General features: G+C 35.2%; 1 protein-coding gene and 1 pseudogene across 1 annotated transcript; one reads left to right on the forward strand and one right to left on the reverse strand.

Annotated features, from left to right (window-relative positions):
• The first annotated feature begins 8,059 nt into the window (after positions 1–8,059).
• On the forward strand, positions 8,060–11,863 carry LOC145591104 (protein involved in starch initiation 1-like). The gene is made up of 2 exons (XM_081647503.1): positions 8,060–8,274; positions 9,116–11,863. The coding sequence occupies exons 1-2, from the start codon at positions 8,212–8,214 to the stop codon at positions 11,405–11,407; spliced, it is 2,355 nt and encodes a 784-aa protein (XP_081503629.1). The 5' UTR covers positions 8,060–8,211; the 3' UTR covers positions 11,408–11,863.
• An 8,613-nt stretch (positions 11,864–20,476) lies between these two features.
• Positions 20,477–25,259, reverse strand: LOC145590654 (protein KINASE OF THE OUTER CHLOROPLAST MEMBRANE 1-like; annotated as a pseudogene).
• Between the last annotated feature and the right edge of the window lie 1,825 nt (positions 25,260–27,084).

Below are 27,084 nucleotides of genomic sequence, written 5' to 3' on the forward strand. Positions count from 1 at the left end.
AGAAGTATTGCCCTATATTTGAACCTGATAGTATTGCATGAGCTAAACATACAGAATTGAACAAGAATATTGATAAATTTACATGGGCACATTCTCACTCCTACAATAAATTAACGTAGCAACATATACCAATAGAGAAAGGGTGGTAATAGGACTTATGAGTTGTGGGATAGATGGTGTTTCATTATTATCGATACATGGGGGTTTAATAAGTAAGGACCTATTCTATTCAGCTTAATTTCAGTTCATTTTCAACTCCAATCAGTTTAATTACCGCTCATTTTGTACGGTACAACAAAACAGAACCAACATGACTTGAGTACACAATTTGCACTTTTGGGCTCTAATAAATTATGGAGTATAACTCTAACCAATTTATTTCGTGTCATATTAATATCCCTATTTCCAATCCACATGAGACAAAAGCGCGCTTGAGTTCACGCGTTGAAAGAGAGAGTGAAAGAAATACCTCACCAATGACTTTGAACATGCTGAGGGCCAACAAAGGAGACAAAAATTAATGTACGTATCGCTGTTCAACCCCCACGCGCGAGTACGTCATCACAACAAATAAAATAAAATAAAATAAATGTCATAGTAGTAAAAATTAAGACATTACTATAAAATTGAATCTATATCATAAATTAGATACGCAAGATTTGGCTCCCTCTTCTCTCTCTTTCTTTGTCTCCCACCACTTTCAAGATTATTATGGTTTGATTTTATCCCATCATCATCACATTTAATCTTAACCGTCCAATTTGGTGTATTGGTGCAATATCTCAACCAAGATATTCTCCTTTTTATGGTAAAAAATATTGTAGAAAATAAATTTCAATTTTTAAAAATGGGGTTAGCAAAGTCTTGGTACAAATTTAACATAGTACATTAGCACTGTTGAATGCCAATGTTGCATAAACTGTTTTTGTTCATGGACCACTAAGCTACTACTAGGCAGGCACTAGGCACTAGGTGCATTTTCTAGCGTATATATAGACCGGTAACCCACAACGACCCACAACTATAGGTGTATAGTTCGAGTACTCCATTTGCGTAACTTAACTTTTATTATACATTTGGGCGTTCAATTATAAAACCATTTTCAATGATGAGATTCGAGTTTGATTATTGAAATACAAAAGGAGTTGTTTTTTACTTTTGATGGTGATACTATACCCACTTTTCAATTTAGCAACTCATGTGAAATCTAATTTTTCAATTGTGAGACTCTCTAAAATATACAAATGCCACTTTCATTTATGGCCCACCAAATCCATTTATTTTATAATATCAAATATTGTAAGATTAAAAAATAATAAAAAAAGGTAAATTTAAATAAATTACAAAATATATTAAAATATTGACAAGGGGCCCACACTTTTTGTCAAATAAGACTCAAATTGAGTATCTTAACTTAGCAACTTTCTTTTGGAGTTGCTAAGTTTAGATACCAACTTATTAGTATACATTGCAAAAAATACTCTCTCTCTCCTAAAAATAGTCACTTGAGTCTCACCATTATTAAAGAGGGTCTAAGAGTGTTTCGTATATTTAAAAAAAAAAAATCAAATGAACAAATATGAGTAAACATATCATTGAACACACTTATCTCAATCGGATTACAATAGTAGTCGGTTAACTCTTTGATAGTGTGAAAGAAAAACATGCTGATGAGAATTATTCTAGCTAGACAAGTGATCATTTTGACCCATTTAAAAAAAAAAAAAAAAAAAAAAAAAAAAAAAAAAAAAACTTTGACAGCTCACAACGAATGAAGTATGTGTTTACTCGCTTGCATATAAACATTATGTAAGTAAAATTTAACTAATCCTTTTTTTTTTTTTTTTTTTAAGATAAGATGAAATATCCTACTGAACCGGTAGCATTTTTGTAATTGGTGGGGCTCAAACTTGTGACAAGAGAGTTCCCCATCAACTCCTATGCTTCAACTTTATTTGCATAAATATCCTATATATGAATGTATGATTGTGTATATTGCTTTCTTTTAAAAATAAAATATATAGAGTAATTGCCAAACAAGCCTTTTGTCTCGATATAGTTAACATTCTATATTATATGTTCCATCACCCATCTATTCAAACTCTAAATCTTATAATTGTATATAGATGCTAATCTATATCATCTAAACAAGTAACAACCATTAGAATTGACATTTATCATTTGATTGCAAGCATGAAAGAGGTAGTTAGTACTGATCTCGCATTGTCAAATTCACCTGTATTTTCAATTGTCTTAACAAAAGCTACCATCTAACTGTTCTCGATGTTTCATTTCGATGAATCATAACTCGACACATAATAATATAATAAACAATGCTTTTCTCTTCTATATCTAGATAATCATTGAATATTATTATGTGGTATAAGCTTAATGAAGGCAACTTCTTATTAGCATATTTTAATTCATTATTAGCCTTTATATTTGAGTTGTTAGAAGAAGATTAGGGTACAAAAAAATTGCTTCAAGGGACCCAATAAGTACGAGAATATGATCTAATGCTACAACTCTTACAAGTATAATATTGTCTAGTAGATAAGATGATTATATTCATGATTTGAATGGATTATATTGTGTTAAATATGGAATAATTATTCATTGTTCGTGTTAGTCTCAAATTGACAGATATTGTTTATAATAAATCTGTGTTTATTATTACTTAGAAAATATTTTCGTAGTTTAATGTATATTTTATTCTTATGCAAAATAAATTATATTAATATTATTTTTGATAGATTACGTGATTGGAATAAGAAATGAAAACCAATCAACGAATTTGAATTTGACCCGATCGGATCATCATTCCATTGCCTAATCATTCAAATAGGACTCATCAAACTAAAGTAATTCAAAGTAGTCCCAACTCCCAAATCAAACCAACTCTTTTGGCAAGTCTAATTTTTTGTCCTCATTATTGAATTGAAAGAACCAAGATGATCAAGATGAAATCTTTGCATCAAGGGACCCATGTTTGTACGAGAATAGGATCCAATATATAGCAGTATAATATTGTCAGAAAGGTATTGTAATTGCATTTGCACCTCGTACTAAGGAATCATGATTGAAGTTTATTTTGTAAAAGAGGCTTTCACACTTGAGAATCTTATTTTGTATTACTACTAGCTTTCCCGTTTCATTAAGAATGTCTCATGTAAATATTAAAAGTAAATGTCTCATCAAATTTATTTTTAAATAAAAGAAATATAAAATCTATCAAATTTGAAGCAAAACGAAATATTTATAGAAATTTAAATTAGTTACAAATATGAGACAATATTAGTAGGACGCATAAAAAAAATGTTGATATTACGAACTAACATCAACCAGATGCATCATTTCATATATTTGCTGTGTTGTAGTTTATATGATTGGTATATATTGGATTAGATACTCTTTTAGATCCTATGGCCTATGTGATGAACGATCATAATATATTTTCAGACTTGCTTTAATCATGCTCTTTTGAGAAAGACATTTTAGAAAGAAAAGGCCAATTTTCTTTTTAGGTCATACATATTTCTTTTTATGAATATTCGTATTTTGTGAAATCAAAGATTAGCATCATCTCACTTTTTGAATTTTTTCTTTTCAATGGATATGGACTAGAGAGATTGATTGGTTGCTATTAGATTTGAATGAAATGAGGATTTGAAGCCTTTTTATTTTTCTTATCATTGCATCATTGTGTTGAAAGAATAAAGGTCCATTAAGTGGCAGGAGCCCATAGTTGGAAAGATTAAGGCACACTATTTTTGTCCATTAATATTACTTTTTAAAGGACTAAGTTAATATTGTGTGCTTATCATTATGGCATTTGTGAAATTTACTCGATTTGAGAATTAGATTATAGCTTACACGAAAGCTATTCCCTTCGCTCCCTTGTTTTATGAGGCGAAGTTATTTTATAATTTTTTGTTGAAAAGAGTTGATGAGAGAAAAGTTGTGTGGGTTAATACAGTGGTTGTGACTTGTGAGAGCAGCGGTGTGATTCCTACGATTAAAAGTAGTATGGATCAAATTTAAAGAGAAAGACTAAAAAGAAAGATAGGACAAAATTGACGGACAAAGGGAGTAATTTTTATTTTCTTCATAAAATCAATCAATTAAGTAGACCTAATGACATGAGAAAAAAAAAATAGAGATGGAGGAATCAATACCTTCATACAGAGGGTAATAGTTATCCACCGTCTTAGACTAATAATTTTTCTTTCTTCACCTCCCAAGTTTCACCACACCATCACTACATAATCTTTTCGCAATCACACTATTACTACCTTCTCTTTCCTTATATTTACTTTCATATAATTTAGTTTGACTTTTATTACCCTAATAACAATACATCAGTCTAAATCCAAACACATCCTAAGGTAGAAAAATTTCTCCACTAAAAAAACCCTCTTTGAAATGAAAAATGTAAAATTGTACTCTATGATTCGTTATACCTAATCCAAATTTAAGCAAACCCAAAATTACTAACTTTTTTATTTCAGTGGACGAATAATTCAATGAACAAAGGTTTTTGTTGGACAGGAAGCTAACTGACGGCCCAACCCAAGTTAAGAGGCTTTTTGGGCCTATAACATTATTAAATTCAACAATTATTTGTTAAATATGGGATCTAAAACAACGTGCCCTGGCGATCCGTTGGCCCTGGCCACATAGGCCCACATTGACACCAAATGTATTGGAGATACCATCGTTAATATTTAGGTTACGGTTTTCAATTAGTTTAGCTGATTAAAAATCTTGAAGGTGATAAATAAGAAATGAGATTTCATCTCTACTGACCAATTAAAGCTATCGTTTCCAACCACCACTCTCTTAACCCAATACTAACAATGTTCGTACTAGTAAATTTTTTATACAATAGCCAGCACGGTTACGTCTATTGATCATTTCCTGCATGGGTGACTGCCTGAGCTCATAGCCTAGATGGTTGTGTCCTTAGCAAAAAGTGCACGAGAACGTCTGCTGTCTTTACCAAACAAATGTGTGAGAATTGTTGAGTGCATGGTTCAGGTAAAAACAATTTGTCTCGTGGATGATCAACTGGCTTGGTTTAGGGGTGACACGCAAGATCTGGATCAAATCTTGTCTACAACTCTACATCATTACCCTTGTAGCTCTTTCTAAACCCAAAAAAATAATTGTAATTTTGTCTCTTGTTATGGTTCAATTTTCACACTCCATCTTTAAAACATTGCCCATATATTAAACACAAATGTTGACAATGTTTTAAAAGATTATTTTACTCTAATTGGTAATTCGCGATATTTCCACTTGTTATTTTACTCGGGCTCTTAATCTCTTTTTTCATCAAAAATTGTGATCACTCACATACACCAATTTGCACTTGTTGTTAATTGTAGGATTAGAGGTAATAATTTAGGCATGAAAAGAGTATCATTACTTTTATTTATTTTCGTTCTTAATCATATTATTACTGTTTGAAACCCCGTAAAATCCACAAATGAGAACACATTATTTGTCTCAAATCGATATTTTTGTATTCACACCACATTGGACATCATTAAGGTCCAAATAATTGTGTTTGTACACCGTAACTTGTAAACCATGTAACTTCCTTTTTCGGAGGGCTGGGGTCCTTGGGGAGATGGTGCGTGTATCATGTTGGAAGCTTGGGACCATACAAAAAATCCAACATGAATTTTGCCAAGGAAACTTCAAGATTGTCATTTGGCAATGGTGGCAAGTGGCAACAACGAATACGAGTGGCCCACGTGTTAAGTCAAGCTACTTCCACCATAAACTCCCTCCACAACAACGGTATCATGAGGCTCTAAATTTTTTGACTACTACCAAGTATTACTAGCGAATATAATCATCACTTCATAGATATATGGAATAGAACGTAATTTCTATTGGTTGAAATCTTGCACAACTTAATTTATTATCTCTGTTTCATATAATTTGACATAAAGTGTAAGTTAAAAATGTTTAATCATTATAAAGAATATAAAATGAAAATGGTATTTCAGATTCGCAGGTTAAATTTCTTGAGAATGGAGAAAAGTATAAGAGAATTCTTACCTTTATACTTTGTTTGGATAGAATAAAATAGAGGGAAAAGAAGGGAATAGAAAGGGAGAGGTACAAACTCTCTTGTTTGGGTAAAGAATTAAGAGAAGGAAAGGAAAGGAAAGGAGAGAGAGGGATCTATTTTCCCTTTCTCTTTAATAAGCCTAATCTCTCCAAAATTGGAGAGATTTGGAGGGAAAATGAAGTTGACCTCCCCATCCCTTTCTTTCCCCTTCCCTTCCTTCTATTTCCCTCCCCTTCCTTATTTACTATCCAAACAAAGCGTTAAGGTCAGGGGTGTACACCGGTCCAGATCCGGACCAAACCTGAACTAGGTCGGACCGAAAATCTGATTGGATCGACTTACGCGGACCTGATTTTTATGGTCTGGGTTTTTTTTGTACACCTCTAGTTAAGGTGCCTAGCTGTAGTGGGGATTTCTTACAACTTCAAATTTGTGAAATATAATGCTTATCAGTTATCACTAGTACTAATACTTGATATTTTAATACATTGTGATACATAATTAAAGATATTTATCTTGAAACTTATGTAAGATGATAATTATTGAGTTTGAGACAAACAAAAGGAATGGAGTGAGTTGGAAATTAATACTCCACCCACTGAGTTGGCCGACATGAAGCAAGCTAAAAATGATTATTCATTCATTTCATCTTTGCTTTCACTCTCTAAAAGTATACTCCGTACTTGCTATTTTTTGGTTCCACACAATGCACGATTTCTATTATTTAAAGGACTTTCTAAAAGTATAACTACTGATTTTGACATGTTTGTTACCTTAATGTCAATTCTTTTTCGATCCTTGTTAGAGGTCCACTTCTTAGGATATGGAAATTCATTACTCGTAGTAAATTAATTGGTAAAAATGAATACAGTATTTTATAAGTAAATAATCAACGAAGAAGATACTTTTATTGAAATAAAAACTTCTTTTACTTGTAAACACTAATTACGGGGTGTTTAATTATTTCATCTAATGAGACGACGACTTTCAACGATAGTAGAAAGATTTAATGTAATTGCAGTGTAAGTTAATTAATTGTATATTAAGCTCGATCATTTATTAAAAACATACTCTATCAAGTAGGGAGTACATAATTTCTAGAAGATGGGAACACATCATAGAGAATGAATTTACACACTATAAACTACACACTTTTGAAAACTTTATTTATTGTTTTAACTATAGTCAAGTGGTTAATCTCTTTATTATCTCTCAATGTCTCGAATAAACTCTCGATCGATCACCTCAATATTTACTCCATAACAAAAGCACAAAACCGAACAAATAAGCCCTTGAAATAATTGAATAAACAATCCATATACAAAGTAAAATCTTTGTCTTGATAAGGTAGTCGTATTATTTTTCATGTATGGAGGAGTATAATAGTACAATTATTTTTTATTTTTTGACATGAGTTTAAACAAACAAACTAAGACGTATTATGAAAAGGAGATAAACTAAAATTAGCCGTGGCAACAAGGATACACGCCATGTGAACTCGTTCCCTCTCACCTTTGCGGATGCAATACAATCCCCATATTCTAATCAAACAAGCTTAGTGGAGTTGGTAAGCTCGATCTTGTGACCTTGCCAAGATGAATTACCCACTACCTACATGTGCTTGGGAAGTTGGAAGTATGGATATTCATTTACCTTCTCTCTATTATTAAGCGTCGACTTGTAAATATGAACTGATTTAATCCGTAATACGAGTTTGCACTACGAATTAATTTAAAATAAAAAAATCAAGGAAATAAACTATTCCCTCCGATTTTTTTTAAGTTGTAATTTTGAGGCATTATTTGAGAGATACTCCGTATAAAATATTCTAAAGTTGCAACTAAAAAAAATAGGAGGTAGTAGATTAATTTAATCCGTGATAGGAGTTCGCAGTCGGCTGCGGCAGCATGAGAGACGCCTACATACCGGTAAAAACAAACTGCAAAACTAATTGGCAAAGAAACCCTCCAAAAGCCAAACATAGCTTTCCCAAATGCTTAAAGTTGGCCTTTCCTACATTTCCCTCCCCTTTCTCTTTCTCTCTAAAATCCACTGCCTATAAAGCTGTAAACTCATCGTTTTGATTGAATTAAAGGGGCACTTTGGTGCCCAACTACTCACTTTCAGCCATGGGATTCTCTTCTACTCTTCTTCCCCATTTTCCAGCTTCTTTTCGCCGCCATTATTTCAAGGTATATTACTATTTTTGGCCTCATTTAATTTCAGCTGGGTTTTTCATATTTATGATTATATTATATGTTTCTCTTGTAATTTGTTGCATTTCTTGTATTTATTTATTTATTATTAAAAGTGACCCATGTTGGGTTTTTGTTTCTTTGATGAATTTGAGACTCTGGGTTAATTCGAGTATTTAATTGAGATTCTGGGTTAATAGGAATATTTAATTGAGATTCTGGGGTTTTATGATTGTAATGAGTAGTAAATTATGATTGGTTTTTGCTAATTTTGGTATGCTGCTGATAAATTTTGTTGTTTATTGGATTTGAGTTGATTTGAAGTATGGTGATGTTTCATTGAACAATAGTAAATTGGTAATCGATGTAATTTGACTATATATGGTTACAACTTACAAGGGTATTTGGTTCTTTGTGATTGAGTGAGGCTAATAATTTTTCGGTTTTTGATTGGGAAAAGACATATCAATGGCCTAGAATCAATAGTGCTGTGATAAACTGATAATTGGAGGTTTGTTCGAGTTTCGTTGTTTGTTAAGAGATTTTTGTTGTTGAAAGAGTTATTAAGTGATCTGATATTGAATCTATACCTTGCTAGAGGAGTATGCAATATGCACTAAAGGTTATATATTGATGGTTGTGTATGTATTAAAGGTCATTAATTGGGTTACCAATCCTGTTCTTTTATAGTTGGTCACTTTCTATTACAAAACAAAGCAGTCCAAGGCTACAATGCATATATGCTTCCTATTTGTCCTATTCACTGTCAAATTCTATTCTTTGATATTCATAATATAGTTCAGTGGAGCTCATTCCCAATTTTATTTTATCCCTGCAGTTCTGTCCTATTAGGGTCCATGAAGGTCACAGGACATTATCTTTTGTAACAACAACAAAGTGCTGTGCTCTTCATGGCACCAATTCAATTGTGGGAGATAGGAAATCCAGCATCAACAGCAATGGGACACCTGAGCCTGCAACGGCTCTCTTGGAGAGGTTGTTTGTACAGACACAGAAACTGGAAGAACACATGAATGGGAATTCTCATTTTTTTCAAGATGTTGAATCAGACCTGAACCTTAAAGATCTGGAGTCTGATCTTGAGGCTGCACTGAAAACCTTAAAGAAGAAGGAGGAAGATCTTCAAGAAGCGGAAAGAATGGTGATGTTGGAGCATGCTGAATTAAATCAAGCAAGAGAGGAGTTAGAGGGCCGAGAGAAGGAAATTGCAGCAGCTTGTTCCAAGCAGGAAGAATTAGAGGATGAGTTAAGGAAGGCTAATCTGAAGTTAATTTCTCAGGCAAGGTATATAGAAGATCTGAAATTAAAGTTGAAGGAGAGAGACCAGGAGGTTACTACAGCAGAATCTGCATTGCTGTTGAAACAAGATGAAATTGATAAAATGAGGTGTGAATTGACACAGAAGAATGAAGAAGTTGCCAGGACTGAAGCTCAGCTTATAGCAAAATCTCAGCTTTTGAATGAAGCCAACGATGTAGTGAAAAGACAAGATATTGAACTTCGGGAACTGCGTAATTCCCTCCAAGGAAAGCAACAAGAGATAGAAGAGTTGTTAAATACAAAACAGCTTGAAACAGAGAAGTTAAAAGAAGCAGAGACCAAATTGGAGAAGCAGACAATGGAGTGGTTGCTAGCACAGGAAGACCTAAAAAAACTTGGGGAGGAGGCATCCAAGCACATAGAAGAGAGTCAGGAAACTATCAAAGATTTTCAAAGAGTTAAAAGGCTTCTTGCTAATGTGAGGTCTGAGTTGGTCTCATCCCAAAATTCCCTGGCTACCTCAAGACAGAAAATGAAGGAGCAAGAGCTGGTGCTGGAGAAGCAACTGCTGGAACTTGAAGAGCAAAAGGAGACTATTGTGTCTTACATTAATAGTCTGAAAAGTGCCCAAGCAGAAATAGAAAGTGAAAGAGCAAAGCTTAGAGTTGCAGAGGCCCAGAATAAGGAATTTGAGCTGGATCTATCATTGAAGAGGGACCTATTGCGTGATCTACAGGGGGAATTGGATAAGGAGAAGTATTCTTTGCAAAAAGCAATCAAGGAAGTGTCTTCTCTCCGAGAGGATCTGAATAAGAAGAACAGTGAATTTGAGAAAACAAATAATCTCTTGGAGGTTAAGGAAAAAGAATTGGTGGACGCTAAACTAGAAATTCAGCACTTAATGTCTGAACAGAAGTCCCTCCAGCTCACCTTACAAGAGAGAGATTTGGAGCTCAGTACTGCTAAGAAGAGATTAGAGGAGGTGAACGCTGAGGTAGCAGAACTAAAAATGCTCTTAAATATGAAGGAAGACCAGCTTATCCTAGCCACTGGCATGCTTAAAGAAAAAGACGATTACACTGAGGCAATGCAGCATGAGCTGGTTAATGCAAGACTGAAGGCTTCTGAAGCTGAAACTGTGGTTGGAAGAATCGTAGATCTCACTAATAAATTGGTGATATCCACAAATGACGACGAAGCAAGTGACTTGGGTGAGTATCCATCTCAGTTGTTAGGAAAACCTGTGGAGGATTTTAGGTTGCAGAAGACACAACTGGAGGCTGAACTTGAGTTGACTAAAGAGAACCTTAAGGTAAGGGAGATGGAACTTCTGGGTGCACAGAGGGAACTTGCAATCAAGGAGGAGGAGCTGGAAAAGGTCATTCAAAGTTTAGAAGTAAAGGACAGAGAACTGAAAGGATTGAAGGAGGAAGGGCTTAGAGATGCTGATAGTTTGAAGAAGCTCTCAATCATGGCAAAGGAGAGTGCTGGACAACAGAATGTAGATGACTTTGCAATTGAGAAGCTTCAACTGGAAGCTGCTCAGCTCGAAGTCGAGGCTGCTACTACTGCTCTGCATAAACTTGCAGAACTGAGCAGAGAGCTACTTAATAAAGCTAGCTTGAGCTTTGATGCTGATCACGAGGTAAATGTATTCCCACAAAATGACTCTGGACCTAAATTGCATGTGATTGAAGATAGTGTACCCCTACAACATGGGTTTGACTCCGACTCAGATACAGTTAAAAGTAATGAGTGCATAACAGAGATTAAAACTGAAGTTGCCCGTCTTTCAGCTTTAACAGAAAGGTTAGTCCAAGAAGCTGGTGCTGTCTGTGCCGCGACCTAATTACAACATTGATTATTTGATTTTGGTGTTATAGTTTCTGTTTGTGTGTAAATATGCATATTTACTATAAAAGTATCAGATTGATTACTTGCTAGAAGTTTGTGGTAAGGAGTGTTGAGTTTTTCTTGTCCATGTATTATATATACTCAATACCTGTGCCAGTTTAAGCTACCTGGTTCTGTTGTAAGTCTGAAATTGATGAGATTAGGCAGTACATAATCTGATAGGAGTTTCAAGGTTTCAGTTTACTGGGGTTTAATGTAAGAGTTCTGACATACTATTGTCTCTGATCTCTGAGCCCTGAATAGGATAGTTTGTAATAAAAGCAGTATTGTTTCATGTGGTTTCTGGAACCTGCTTTGCATCGCGAGGATCTTTTGTAGCCAAGGCCTTGAGCAGTTTTAGTACCCTTTGTTTTTGACATAATCAAATATGAGAATATTTGCTTGTGTACTATGGATTTTGAGTATTTCACTAATCTTCTGCTAATCTATCTGTTGATAAATGATTATTATGTGCTCGAGGTGAAATAGTGCCAGAGTGGATCTCAACCCGCTCTGTTGGTAAATTTTTTGAGGGGGAACCAAAAAATAAAAAAATTGTAGCCTTTAATTATTTAGCAAGCATTGTTGGAGAAGTCTTTGGAAATCGTTGTTTAATGATATGTGATCTATTTTGGATTATACCGATAGCTTTAGAAATTAAATCTCAATAATACGAAAGATCGAGAACCATATACAAGTTTAACCACACTTGCACACAGCACACTATTTTGTAACTTATCAAATTACATATTAGATATGAGAGAAAACATGTAACTAGAAAGCTTTAAACAGTTTCATGATGATCTTAATTTAACCCATTTTACATTGTACAAGTACTTAGTTGAACACTGGCTTTTCATCTTCACTCGAGCTCTTCAATCCTCTGGTTACATGCGCATACTCCATCCCCACAGATCATCAACAGGAAGTTCCTCAGAGAAGGGCAATTTTAAAATGGTAATATTGCCAATTATAGGATGAGAAAACCTGGAACATTCAAAGGTTGGTAATACTGTCTATTTGCCGAATTATCCCCAATAACCGAGCACAAACATCAGTCATGAAGTATTTTATGCCATCCATAGTAGTAGACTTATTGTTGAATTATTTAGAGTATTGGTGACAAATAAATATTCATGTGTTTGATTGAATTTCTTAGGTTAAGGTGTTGAAATTCAATTGAACAAGTAAAAGAGTAATTTGTATATTGGTTTAGAGAAGTGTTCCTCCACTCTGTAATCCGCCCGGCAGGGCGCGAGAGCAAAGGAAAATTAAGTATTGTCACCGCCCGATAGGGCCATTGTCGCCTGGCAGGGCGAGAGCCACCGCCCGGTAGGGCACGAGAGCACTCAAACTTTTCTGAGTTGCTTGATTTCTCTCGCTCGGCAGGGCGCGGGAGGCAATATTGACGGTTATTTTTCAGTTATGCTTGGTTTATTGCTCTTGATATAAATATGAGAGTTCGTATTGATGATAGAACTTCAAGAAATCAGTTTTATTTCTCATTCTCTTGAAACCTTTTCATCATCACAAATCACAAAAACTTATTTACATTGTATTGTAATCATCCTACTTGTGATTACAATTGTTTTTCGCTGTATCTCCTGAGTAAATTTCCGTGATACCCGGTTATATTATAGGGTCGGAATTATACTTTTGGGAAAGTAATCCCGTTCATTTGCAATTTTCTTTGTGACCCTTGTAAACACAAAATCCCCAACACTTATCTGCATGCATTATCTCTAAGGGAACATTGTTCCCCATGATTGCTGTAGTGAAGGCCATTTGGTTAACTGCAGGCCTGCCTTGATTAGCTGCAAGGGAATTTAAGCAAATCGATGCTTCGTCTGCTACCTTGTTAACAATGAAGTCAGAAGCCTGGTTACAAGCAGGGGAAATTGTTGCTTTCTAACCAAAACCAAAGTGCACAACTAAGGCTATGTTTGGCAAAACTAGCGGCAGAGGGTAACGGGTAGCTGTTGAGTAGCGGGTAGCGGGTGAAGGTTACTAGGTTAGCTGTCAAAGTAGTGGTTGATAGTATGAGTGTTTGGTAAAATTAGCGGTTGGATTATGTAACAACTAGAGCTGTGCACCGGTCCAAAACCGGACCGGAATGGACTGGAACCCGGAATCGATTTTTTTTGGGGACCGGGACCGGACTGTAATCAACCGGTCCGGGTTCCGGTCCAAACCTTTTTTATTCTGGTTCGGTTTTGGACCGGAATGGACCGGTTACATTATTTATTTATTTTTTTTTTCATTTTAGTATCTTAATATATACATACATTTTTAACATCTTGTTTTTGTTTACGTGCTTTCTTATTTTGCACCTAAAATTTATAAATTACAAGTTTTGTACCTAAATTTTTTAGAAATTTAAACATAAAATTTAAAATTTTCACCCAAAAAATTACAAAAATACACTTTTCGGTCGATTTCGGTTCGGATCGGAATATCCCGGTTTTTACCCGGATTGAACCGGAATCCCCAATTTGTGAGGACCGAAGACCGGACCGGAATCAACCGGTCCAGTCCAATTCCGGTCCGGTCCTGGTCGATTTTTCGGTCCAGGTCCATTTCTGCACACCCCTAGTAACAACAATAAAATTTATTAATTAAAATATCAATTTATCATAAAATCAATAAATAAAAGTCATAATATAATTATCAATAAATAAAAGTCTCAAAAAAAAAAAAAAGTCATAACAACAACAAGTACTAGTATAAAAAAAGAATACATTTGTCCTCATCATAAAAAACAATAATAATATAAAAAAAATAAAAATAAATAAAGCAATTCCATAAAAGAAAATATTAGTGTTTCTTATAATAATCGACGTCTTCTCGCCTTCCATAAAGCAAATGCTATTTTATCGTGAATGATTTTCATTTCAGTACAACTTTCTGTGTAATTTTGACCCTAAGATGTTACACGAACGTCGGGAAGCTCACATGAAGGTATAAAGTTGGTGATATTGGTGAAAATCGTAAAGAGGAATGGTTGTCATTGCTATCTACTTTGCTACAATGCTTTAATAAATTTGAGAGAAGTAGCAGGGATTATATAGATAAGAGTATGTATAACGTCTATGCAAAGATTGTCCACAATGTTTGTTAGAGCTTTTATGCGAAATTTTTGCTAAAATACATGCAAGATTATCCTGAACGTCTGTTTTAAACTTTAAAGCGAAAATCTTGTTGAATATTCTAGGAATACAAACCTCTGCAATTCGATCTTTTCCCTAATTTTTATTTTCTGTTGCGGAAAACCCTAGATTATGATTATGGATGCACAGATTATGAAGAGAAATGAGGCATTAGCAACATCAATTGAAGATTTAGGTGATGAATTATTGAGTGAGATATTTACCAGGCTTCACTAGTAGAAAAAACGTAATGGGAAGCCCCAAATGGCAAGCGGTTTTTAAAATTCGCTTGCCATTTACCCAATTTTTTTTAAAAAAACCTCTAATATTAAATGACAAGCGGTTTTGGCGCGAACCGCTTGCCAATATATGTAATGACAAGCGGTTTGGGGTTGAACCGCTTGCCATTACATATATTGGCAAGCGGTTCAACCCCAAACCGCTTGCCATTTTGAAAAAACCCTAAAACTAATGCTCATTACTTGCAGCCGCCCACCCTTCCCTTCATTTCTCATTCTCTCTCCTCTCATTTTCGCTGCTCTCTCTCTCTACTTCCATATCTCCCGTTCTCCCTCTCTCTCCTCTTCCCTTTTCATCTCCTCTTCTCTCCTCTCCCGGATTTCGGAGCTAATCCCTCATTGTTTTCGCGCATTAAGGTCAGGAATACGTTATGAGGTGCGAAGAGAAAGATCTCTTTTTTATGACTTCAATTTCTGGATTCCGGCCCGGAAAAGTTCGAGCAACTTCGTGCATGTGTGTGGGTTCAAGTTTTTTTGGTCAAATTCGACCCTAAAAACTCTAGATCTAGAGTTTTTAGGGTCGAATTTGACCTTTAAAACCATAATTTCAAGGCAAATTTGGCGTTTTCATGGCCGTAGAGCTAGTTGGAATTGAGGTCGTGGTTTCGGTGTGGGTTTTGGTGGGTGGTGATCTGGTTTTACGGGTTGATGAGGGTTTGTGGTGTGGGTGGCGGTTGTGGTTTCGGTGAGGGTTTTGGTGGGTGGGGGTTATTTGGTGGTTCTGGTGGGTGAGGGGTGGTGGGGGGTCGTGGTGGGTTTTGGTGGTTTTCGGTGAGGGTTAGTTGGGGTTCTGATGGTGGTGGCTGTTCGTGGGGGTCGTGGAGGGTGGTGGTGCTGGGTGGTGGTGTTGGTGGTGGTGGCTGCTCGTGGGGGTCGTGGAGGGTGGTGGTGCTGGGTGGTGGTGTTGGTGGTCGTGGCTGGAAGTTTGGTAATTAATGTCTTGTATTTTTATTTTTTTTTTGTTTTTTGTATTTTTATTTTTTTTTTTAGATAACTTGTATTAATTATTTACTTGTATAATTTTTGTAATTTTTTTTTTTTATGAAAATGTAATACTTACATCAATTAATTAATAAAAATATTATTGTTCTTATATATATTTTGTTTGTGTTTCAATTTCAGAAAAAAAAAAAAAAAAAAAAATTATTTTTTATACCCCTAATGGGCAGCGGTTTGGCGCCAAAACCGCTGCCCATTCTCTTCAAATGGCAAGCGGTTCTGAACCGCTTGCCATTTAAATGGACAATGGCAAGCCCCCTAATAGGGAGCGGTTCAAAACCGCTTGCCATTAGGGGGTTTGAACCGCTTCCCATTTTGTTTATTCTACTAGTGCTTCCCTGCCATGAAAGTGTGATTAATTGCAAGTTCGTATCGAAACGTTGGTTGGTCGTACTCCGTAACCCTAAATTTGTGGTTGAATTGCTGAATCACAAGAAAATACAAGGAAAAAAGGGGCAACTACCGTGGGCCTTTTTGTGTACGATGAAGATGAAGATGAAGATGAAGAGGACTGGTAATGAAGATGAAGATGAAGATGAAGATGATGATAAGAATGAAATCCCAAATCATAAGGTATTCAATTCTCCTAAATATTGTGCACAAATACAAATACTGGGATTAGTAACTGGCATTATGAATATATAATCTGTGATCCTGTAACCAAACAATGGCTTGCTCTTCCTCCGACTCCTACTCTGAGCTCCCCAATTGATCAACGGGGCTCGTCTTCGTGGGCGTGTTTGACATGTGAAGACCCCTTTTATAATGTCAATGTACGTCGACTTGATTACAGGTTTCGTGTTGTGGCAATCCATCCTATCCCCGTTGGCCGCCACTTAGTTAACCATCCCTCTAAAGCTTTCAATTTTATGGTGTTTTGCTCCGAGAGTTTTGGATGGAAAACGATTAATGTTTCGGTGGCGATGAGGCCGTCATCGGCAAAATGGTGTCCAAGTGTACTCAGAGCACCTTTTCTTGCGGTGCTTTGTAATGGGATGGTTTGTGTTCGCCATCATCCTTATTTCGGAATGTTCAACCCATTCGATGTTACCCCAACTACTCTGAATGAGTCTACTCTTCAATCCAGGATGCTACGAACATATTATGACTCTCAAGGAAGAGTCTTTGAATGTGAAGGAACCAAATTGGTTGTAATCACCAACACTTGTTTTTCCTCTAAACCCGGACTGCCGAGTTAGATCTTAAGGATATCAATTCAGTGCCGATACTTTGGGATTACAATTTCAGAGGTTTGTGCACTAGTGAATCAATGCCACTACCCACTTTTATGCGTCAGATTACTGGTATACACCCGACTAACAAGCACTTGCTTTATGTATTTACTACTCAGAATGAGCAGGTTTTGTGTGATATGCGCTCTAAATCCTTGAAGGTTTTGGGTACATTACATCCAGATCGTATCAAGTCCACTGCCAGATTTCAGCTCCAATCCTGGCCTACGCCACTTCCACTTCCACTTCCACTTCCGCCCATTCAATGATCAATGTTTCAAGTGTACTCATGCACAACACTTCTCCTTGATTAATGTTTGATATATATCTGTCTTTTTACGCAAATAAGCATTAGAGGCTTAGTTTCATTTATCTTTTAGTCATACACAATGGATATTATATTGATGGAATTGTTTTTTCTGATTTCAGTGATGTTACAATTTGAGTTTGTTTATCCTTGAATGAATCTTGCATATGTTTGGGCGCAAATGTATTATATGCTTCTCCTCTATCCTAGCTTTGTTTTGGCTACAGGATGACTTTATGAATGCATGCATCTTAATGTTGGTGAAAAGTAAGGTTAGCAGATACAAATTAACAACTGAAACCTGTCCACTGCCACAACAATCATATTAAACACTCGATACTCCTGAATCCTGATATGGTCACCTGGGCTCGGGGAGTCTTATGATGCCACGATATGTTGAGCTTCTTGTTGGGTTTTCCTTGCTTCTTAGGTTCTCATCAATGTACTGTATCTTGGCTCGGCTAGTGACTGAATTTGATTTGGTCTGGTTTTCAGCTACTGCATTTAGGGGCAATGTTCTTAATTTGCTATTGCTTAATTGCTTTATTTATTTTTGTATTCTATTCTCTCCATATTAAATTAACTTTTAACAATTGAATGTGTTATATCTGACAAAGTTAATCAACAGAGTAATGCCACTCGATCGACTTCAACAAAGTGATGAATTTCCAATCGCAACGTTCGTGTTACAACCGTTACGATTGCGGAAGGGTGTTAAGAGATATGAGATATCAGAAAATATAGTGATATATTTTCCATAGACATCATCATTAAGGAAATAATATATTTAGGTTCTTCTCTTAATTAGTGTATTAGGGTTGGGCTCCATAGAACTCACATCCATGGTCCATTCATCTTCACCTTCTAAATCAACAATTAGTTTAAGGTGCACCCTAGATAGATGTAACAACACAGCCGAGAAGCCCAATTACACACAACCCAATTAAAAAAAGCCCTAAAACTAAAAAACACGAAAACTGCAATACACTCACCCACACCCAATACACCCACCCACACCCAATAAATGTAACGTCACTTTCAAACTCAAAACTCTTCTTCTTCTATATGATTATCTCTCTCCTCTTTTTCACTTTCTCTCTCCTCTATTTTATTTTTTCTCACTAAAAAATTGCAAAAACATCAAAAGACATTAGAGAAGATATGCAAAATCAAAACGATCCTCCCTAGAAAAAAGGCAATTTTATGTAAATTTCACTTAATTTTGTTTGAATTTATATGATTATCACTTAATTTTGTTTGAATATTGTTCGATACTCTATTGTTCGAAATTTTTTATTGGAATTGTCAAAAAAATTAGTGAAATCAAACGGACACCTTATGTTCACATTTTGAAATGCATATGTTCATATTTTGAATTCTTATGTTCATATATTATGCATCATTTTGTAAACTTTCTGAAATGCATATATTCACTTTCTAAATCCATATGTTCATATTTTTAGGTATATGTTCATCTTCTGAAATGCTTAATTATGTTCATACACATTCAAAAATGAACCAATGCATATGTTCATATTTTGAATGCATATGTTCATATTTTTAATACTTATGATGCATATGTTTTCATAATCATATTTATTTTTTATTTCTTTAATTTTTTATGTTCATAATTAAATGCCTTATATTCATAATAATATTTTATATGTTCATAATGTAAATATTCATAGTAAATATTTATTGTTCATAAATATTCTCATTAAGTCTATTTATGCATATGTTCTCTTTCTTAATAGCACATGTTCATATTTTTTATGCATATTTGAAGAACCTATGCATATGTTCATATTTTGCATGATTATGTTCATTGATAAAAAAAAATGCAGAAAATCAGATGAATTTCATACATAGATGAAATTGATCGAAACTAAAAAAAAAAAAATCAATTCATATGAATTCAAAAAATCAAATAAACAACCAATTCCATATTGTAAAGAATAGATTCAATCGTTAAATCGAAACTAAACGAGAAAAATAGAAAAAAAAAAAAAAAAAAGAGGAAAAAGGAATTAAAGAAGGAAGGAGAAAAAACAGGGTATAATTTGTGAATTCAAAGATTCATATAAACCTTAATCAATCGAAATTAAAGCACAAAATCGAAATTCACACAAAAATTCATACTTAATAACTACTTTTATGTTGTGAACAAAATTCAATCAAAAAAGTGTAAAAAAAGGGAAAAAATATAAAAAAAAAAAAAAAACAGAGGAGAGAGAGAAAAAAAATGAAGGAGAAAAATAGAGGAAAAGAAAGCTAATTTTCACTTTCTGAAAAGCTAATGTTGCATATTGTGCTGTTGTTACACCTATTTCTAGGTGCATGAGTGTGCACCTAAAAATATGTGCTAAATCACCTAAAAATATGTGCTAAATCAAAGACCCACTATTGGCATTGGCAGTATATTAAATCAAAGCCCAATATTACAGGAATTCAAAAAGATTAAATTACTATAAATAGAAAACTAAAACAACCCTTTTGCCTTTTTTCTTTCACTACTTTATATAAATTCACACTTGCATAACTTTACCAAAATAATAAAATAAAAATATAAGGGTTTTTCTACATAGTAACCCTATAGTATCGGGTTTTCTAAGGTGTGTCCATCCTTTTGAAAAGTTCCACAATGTAACCTCATGGTACAGTTAGTAACTCTATGATAGCATTGCCGATAATCTTTAACGATGTTATGAATTAATGCTCTTTCATAATTTAGTTAGCTGTTGGTTTAGGTGGGAAGTTTTCCCTCTAGATTTTCCCTCCATCCATCCTCTTATGTAAGTCCTACTTTCCCTTGCTTGAACCTCCTTACCTTTACTAAATTTTTACAGTTCCATTGTAGTGTTCTTCAATCACCAATTATCATGTCAAGTTCTCGTTGCTCGTTCTCCTCAAATTCAACTTATGGGTTGGAATTTTTAAACCCACAATGCAATTGCTCACCTTCCAAACTTGCGAAGCTTAAGATATCAACATGATGTTGCAACCCAGGGGAAGCTTCTTTCAAGTGCAATGAGTGCGGTTTCTTTAAGTGGCTAGATGCAGAGCTGCACCGTTGTCGCCAACAATGTCCCTCAGACGCACCCAGTCCCCAGCAGCAAAGCCATGGGTGACACGCTCTAACATGGATGTCCGGACTCTTAGTGGATCATGGATTCCACGCACCCTCACTAAGACAGAGCCATCCTGATCATCACTGATTTCTAAGCCAACAACTTTTCCGTCTGGAACAAGCATGTTTTAAGATTTGGAGGAGCTTGGTTCCTTTCTGGACTGCACAATGTCCCCTTCCTGAAGAGTATCCTTGGAAAGAAACCACTCTGTATAATACTGCTGGTAAGGCCTGCCAGAGCTTCCACAATTGGGTTTACTCAGAATAAAAGTTGTCTCGTCATTCATAATTGCATCTTGTGAGCTGCAAATCAGTTACAGATATAATGAAATGCAAGGATTCACATCATAGATTTGGAAAGAAAGATCATGTTAAAAAATGGCAGATACTCGGAAATATATCAATGCCAATTATGTTTACACAGTCGTAATATCTAGCTGCCAAATTAATTTCTTTTTTGATTCAATAAACCATCATCCTTCCCTTTTGACACAGAAACTGCAGAATTACAAGGTCCACTCTCCTTTTCCTTTTTCCATTCTGACTTCTCCGCCCCCCCCCCCCCCCCCCCCCTAGTTGCTTAGCATAGTGGCTTTCTTTCTAAACACAGACATGTTCTTTAATGTGACCGCTACAGAAGTGAACAGCTCTAATATGAAGTTAAAATCCTGATTCTTCAGAAGCTAGTGCAAACCAGATAGATCCCAAAGAAATAAAATGAGAAGATCCTAAAAGTAGACATCAGAGATAGGATTTAGATTAGTGAACGTATTTTGCTTCCTCTAATGGGAACATGAATTCTCTAATGGGAACTGGGGACCAGATATACAATACAGGCTGAGCCAAGGATTCTAAGGGCCCAGAAAAGCAACAACGCGCTTCCAGGAGAGAGACTTCAATGAAAAGGCATGGTTTAAATTCTGTTGCAGAACAAAAAAAAAAAAAAAAAACAAAAAAAACTACCCAAGCTATTCAGGGAATACAAATAAAATTAGTTCACTCCACATCACTTTCCTAGTGAGGAAAACTTCATCCCATCAACGAACGGGAAAAAACACTATCCTACTTTTCACTTACCCCATCACATAATCTTTCCCATGTATAATTAATCTAAATTACAATTTATTCATAAAGTTATAATGATAATAATTAGGTAAAGAAATTAATTTTAATAAATTTAGCGGGCAGTGATATTTAAGAGAGTGTAAAATATAACAAAATGGGTCTATAATTATAAATTTCAAAATTTTATAGCTATTGGTAAATTTATTTATTTATTTTCGTAGAATATTTATGGCTAAAACTTGCTGTTAAAATTGATATTGTTACAAACTAGAGTGTATCCGTGCTATACATGCGATTATATGTAGTATGTATATTTAGAAGAAAAAAATAGTAGAAGTGGAAGTTATAGATTTTTTTTTTTTTTTTTTTTTTTGGGAGAAGTGGAAGTTATTTGAACGTTATTTCCAAAAAAAAAAAAAAAAATGCACAAAATTGCAGGATTGGTGTTTTGGATGAATTTGGTGAGAAGTTAGAAAACAACTCTTAAATTATACTTCCTCCGTTCTATTAATATTGCAACAAGGAGGAAATTACGCATTTCAATACACATTTTATATGCTAAATATATATAATTATGTAAGATAAAAATTAAAAAAGTTGATATTGTGAAAGTATTTTATGAGACGAATCCAATAAGATCCCACATAACTATATGTTGCTTAACGTATAAATCATATTATATGGTCAAACAAGAGTGATGAATAGTGCAAAAAGTCCATTATTGCAATATTAACTGAACAAGGAAGTATAAAAGATAAAACTGACAGGAACACATGGCTGGATCTAATTGGTTCTGCTATCTTCATGAGGAAACCCATTTTCCCTCATGTTGTGAGGACTGCTTTTCCTCGTGAGGAAAACCATAAGTGACCGTGGATGGGAGGCAGTGAAGAACAAGTTTCCTCACTAGCTTTTATTTTAACATGATTGGAAGTGCTCTTGCTCTAAGAGCTAAAATAACTTCTCATTTAAATTTAGGTTAACCAAATTTGATTTCAGAAAGCTACCAATAAATGATTCTTCCACAAACAGAAACTCCAATTTATGCCTCATTCATGGATCTTCCTAGTAAAGCTAAAGCACAAACACATCAGCAATTGCTAAATAAAGAGAATAGCATCTAAAAAGTAATTCACTATTCTCACTTTGGGCCGTTGGGGTGTCAAAATGCTTCTAGAGTTAAACAATGAATATAATGTCCATTTTTTAGGTAACAGAAAAAATCTGCCTACTGCCTAGTTAACAAAGTAAACTTGTATACTATGTATTTATGATGTGGTCAGCTAAGCTTAATGTTAAAAATAAGTCTAAGCGGGAGAGTCACTTTAAGATCAATTCCTTAGATTATTATCTCAACCTAAGTCAAAATAAAACCACCACTCTTCTCTCCTCGTTCACTGCTTTAGCTGAATCTAAGGAACAATACTTTCCAATTTACTGGAAAGCACTGGTTCCATGCTATATCAGGTAAGAATCAGAGTTTCACATCACATTTACAATAGTGTCATAGAGAATCCAGAAGAACAAGGTGAAAAACACATTGAGTCTTCTCTTGAAAGGCAAAGTGGACTGACCTTTTTAATGCCTGCATTATGTCAGTCATCAGAGGACGATTTCGGAAGTCAGATTCAAAGCAACCAGAAGTGACATTTTCAATCTCAGGAGGAAGACCACTTGGTATCCAGGGCTTTTCTTGATTAAGAACAACCGAACGATAGATTTGCTGAACTGACCTTCCACACCAAGGTTGACCACCTGTTAGCATCTCCAAGATAGTGCACCCATATCCCCATGAGTCACTCTCAAATGATACTGGACCTCTTATCTCTGGCTCCCACTGTTCTGGAGCCATGTAATTAAGGCTTCTTACTGTGAGGGACATATCTGAATTTGACAATGAGAGTCCCATAATAAGATAGGGAACTCCAAAATCCCCAAATATCGCTTGATCATTCTCACGAGAAGCAAGTTAAAAGGTTTAAGGTTGAGAACCAGAATTTCTTGATAGTTTAATTTCATGATTGCTTGCGCCAAATTTATCCCATACCTATAAATAAAAAATAGACAATGATATGGAGTAGTACAGTAAGATCTATAACAGCATACTGTCATATTCTGAATCAGAGCATGAAAAGAAAGGCAGAGCAGTTGTAGCAACTACTCCCTCCGTATTTGTTTTTTACGTTTTCATTTAAGGCATAGCGGCCACAAGAGTGTTATGTGATCGAAGCATTCCCTTCGGTTGAAAGGAAATTTCTACAGGACTACCATAAGACCCGTGTTGCTCTATGGTACAAAATATTGTGCTTCTAAGAAGGAGCACATTAAAAAGATAGAGGTTACGGAAATGCGCATATTAAGGTGGATGTGTGGGAACACTCTAAGAGATAGAATCAGAAATGAGGTTTCGCAAGAAAGTTGGTGTGACAGGCATAGCAGATAAACTAATGGAAAATCGCTTGTGTTGGTTTGGGCATGTAAGACAAAGACCTGAGGGTGCAACGGTTCGAAGAGTGGAAGAGTAGGACTATGGAGGGGTAAAACGAGGGAGAAGGAGACCGAAAATGACTTGGTAGGTAGGAGTTAGGAAGGATATGAAATATATGGATTTGCATGAGGATGAAGTATTGGATCGTAAGGGATGGAGGAGGAAGATTTATGTCGATGACTACATGGAATAATCAAATTTGGTTCATGTTAGCCGACCTCACTTATGGGATTAAGGCTTTGATTGATTTGTTGATTGATTTAAGGTGTTCCTTCTTATTCTTTACATTTAGTATATTTCCCTTTTTAGCCATTATTTTTGGACAACATTACCCTTGTTTTACAATTTCAATACTCAAAAGTCCTTACTGTTCCATGTGCTATTGTACTTTATGTACTATTTTAATGGTTTTTCAATACTTATTATTACTTTCTCTCTCTTCTACTTTCTTCACCCCACATGCACAACATTGTTTATCTCAATAAAATTAAACTTTCAATCATTGAAATATTCCAAATGTCCAATATACCCTACTTTACACAATTTCTTAATAACCGCACATAATTCCAAACGAAAAGAACATAAGGGAACGGAGGGAGTAGTATTCATCAACCACCTAGCATCTATATTACCTTAAGACATCAGGCAATGAAAGTTTCCCTCTTTAGAACGAGCCATCTTGTCCCCAGTTGATCCTTCATAGAATTTCATGACAATGCTTATCTGTTGAATTGCGATAAGGTTACAAATATGCAACAAGGATGGCTAGTCAATGGAGAAATTAAATTGTTGATAACATGAGACATTATTATCATTTTTTTTACCTTCCCATTTATAACTGAAATCCCATGCAGCCAACAAACACCTTTCATTCCATGACACTTGGGAAAGATATCAGCAAATTTGTCCAAAAAGGTTTTCACGCTAAGTTCAGCATAATCTTGAGCTGACCTGTGATGGGTTGCCAACCAAATGTCACCAAACAGGCCCCTTCCAATTCTGTGCCTGAGCCTGAAAGACGATGGGTCAATCCATGGGCTAGCTTCATTTGGTGTCACTACAACGGTTCTCATATTATCAGCATCTCCTTCATACATCACAAACTCAAAAGGAGTCTATTGTTTTGATACTAGCTGGTCAACCATATCTCCTGGAAACAGCAAGTATAAAAAAAAAGTCACTTCTTTGTATTCTGGTAAAGTTGTAAGTGACACTAATACGACACTTTAGATGTATGCAACAATATATAGCAAATGCACGTACTGTACAGATATTATGTGTCTAAATATCCTGAGAGCATGAATCAGCATGATTTTATACAAAAGCTCAAGGCGCACTAAGGCAATAGGGCAAAAAGCGCTAGACCCTGTGAGCCTCTTTGAAAGCCATGTGCCTCTTTGAAAGCATCTCATCTAGGGCAAAAAGCGCTAAACCCCTGTGAGCCTAGCACCTCTATGCACCTTATACAAGCCTTATAATAGGCTGAAAGTACTCAAGACCTCACAATTTTCTTGGTCTGTGATTATTTAAGAAAGATAATTGTGCAAAAGGGTGACCTAATTTGGCATGCAGATATAAATATTAACAAACAATCATTATGAGCAAAAGGAATGGAATGAATTACTGATAAAGTGACAAGGACGATGTCTCCTGCTCGCCAGTCCGTGACCTGGGGGATGAGGCTATGAAAGTCACCTCAAGAGCATTAGAGCCAAGGGAGCCGGTTCCAAAACAGTTTCTAATTCTTAGCAAAATAGTAATGCAGTGATTTTAGCAGGTTTTAATCATACAGTATAAGGTACAGTATAAGGTAAGGATCAACAGATAAACCACACTACCTCAGTATCACAGGGATTTACAGTCACGCAGCAATACATTATAACGACAACAATTTTGCAAGATTCATCCAAGATTAAACAAACTCCCAATGAACCAACATTGAAAACTAGAGATAACAAATCACACGAAGCGTTGCCACCAAAGTATTCCCTTAGGCCTTAGCCCAAGCAACTGAAAATTAAGATCTTTGAGACTTCCAACCAAGCATTACAATATACAAACTACTGCATAAAAGAATCCACATGTAACAAACTGATTGAAGGACAAACCAAAACCAAGCCCTAACTATTAGCTGAGTCCCTAATAATATTCCTCGCGATCAAAATAACATACATTATTTATGTTACAAAACTGAGAATGAGCTTTAAAAGGCAATGCAACCGCCCATACCCTATTACTAACAGAGAGAACAACAGAAGCTGAGCTAAGTATAAAATAGAAACCATTGTCAAATACATATGGTACTGAGAATTATAGATTGTACAGAAAGATGATTTCAGGTATTGGCTAGTAGCATAAATGTCCTAATCTAAGGAAGAATAATGAGAAAGACCTATATGTCACATCAAATTCCCATGTAGGGATCCTTGACACAACGATATAAGTACGGACACTTAAACACTATATTTTGAGCCAGAACCATGTAGAATATACAAAAAAAACAGCCAAGTCAGACACTTGGACACGTACCCGAGTCTGAGAAGTCTAAGTAACATGAAAAGCCTAAAAGTTCCTGTTCTCTTCTCACTCAAAAACAAATTCTGCATGTAAAAGTGGCATACAAATACAAGAGAAACTGTAAACCAAATTCACTGTAAAATGATTTCAGCTTTTGCCAACGCCCAACAGTAGGGCTAGACTGCTAAAGAAAATATACAATTCACAAATCTATTGTTTATGCGTCAATAACAAATACGACTATATTGTTTTCATTCGATCCATTTTACACCAAATTAATTACAGAGAAAACAAGAAAATAAAAATGGGGTTATAACGATAAAGAAAACCAATTCAACAAAATTGAATCAAATAACAAGAAAAATAATCACAACCCACATCATAATAAGCCAAAAATTAACAACCCCAGATGCCATAACACGAAAATTCATCAATATAACAAAATCCCAGAAA

The sequence above is a fragment of the Chenopodium album genome, chromosome 18, assembly GCF_948465745.1.
Source record: "Chenopodium album chromosome 18, dcCheAlbu1.1, whole genome shotgun sequence".
Lineage (NCBI taxonomy): Eukaryota > Viridiplantae > Streptophyta > Magnoliopsida > Caryophyllales > Amaranthaceae > Chenopodium > Chenopodium album.

Coding starts and splice junctions, on each gene's coding strand:
- LOC145591104 (XM_081647503.1), top strand. CDS start 8,212: ATGGGATTCTCTTCTACTCTTCTTCCCCATTTTCCAGCTTCTTTTCGC. Junction 8,275..9,115: donor TTCGCCGCCATTATTTCAAG/GTATATTACTAT, acceptor TTATCCCTGCAG/TTCTGTCCTATTAGGGTCCA.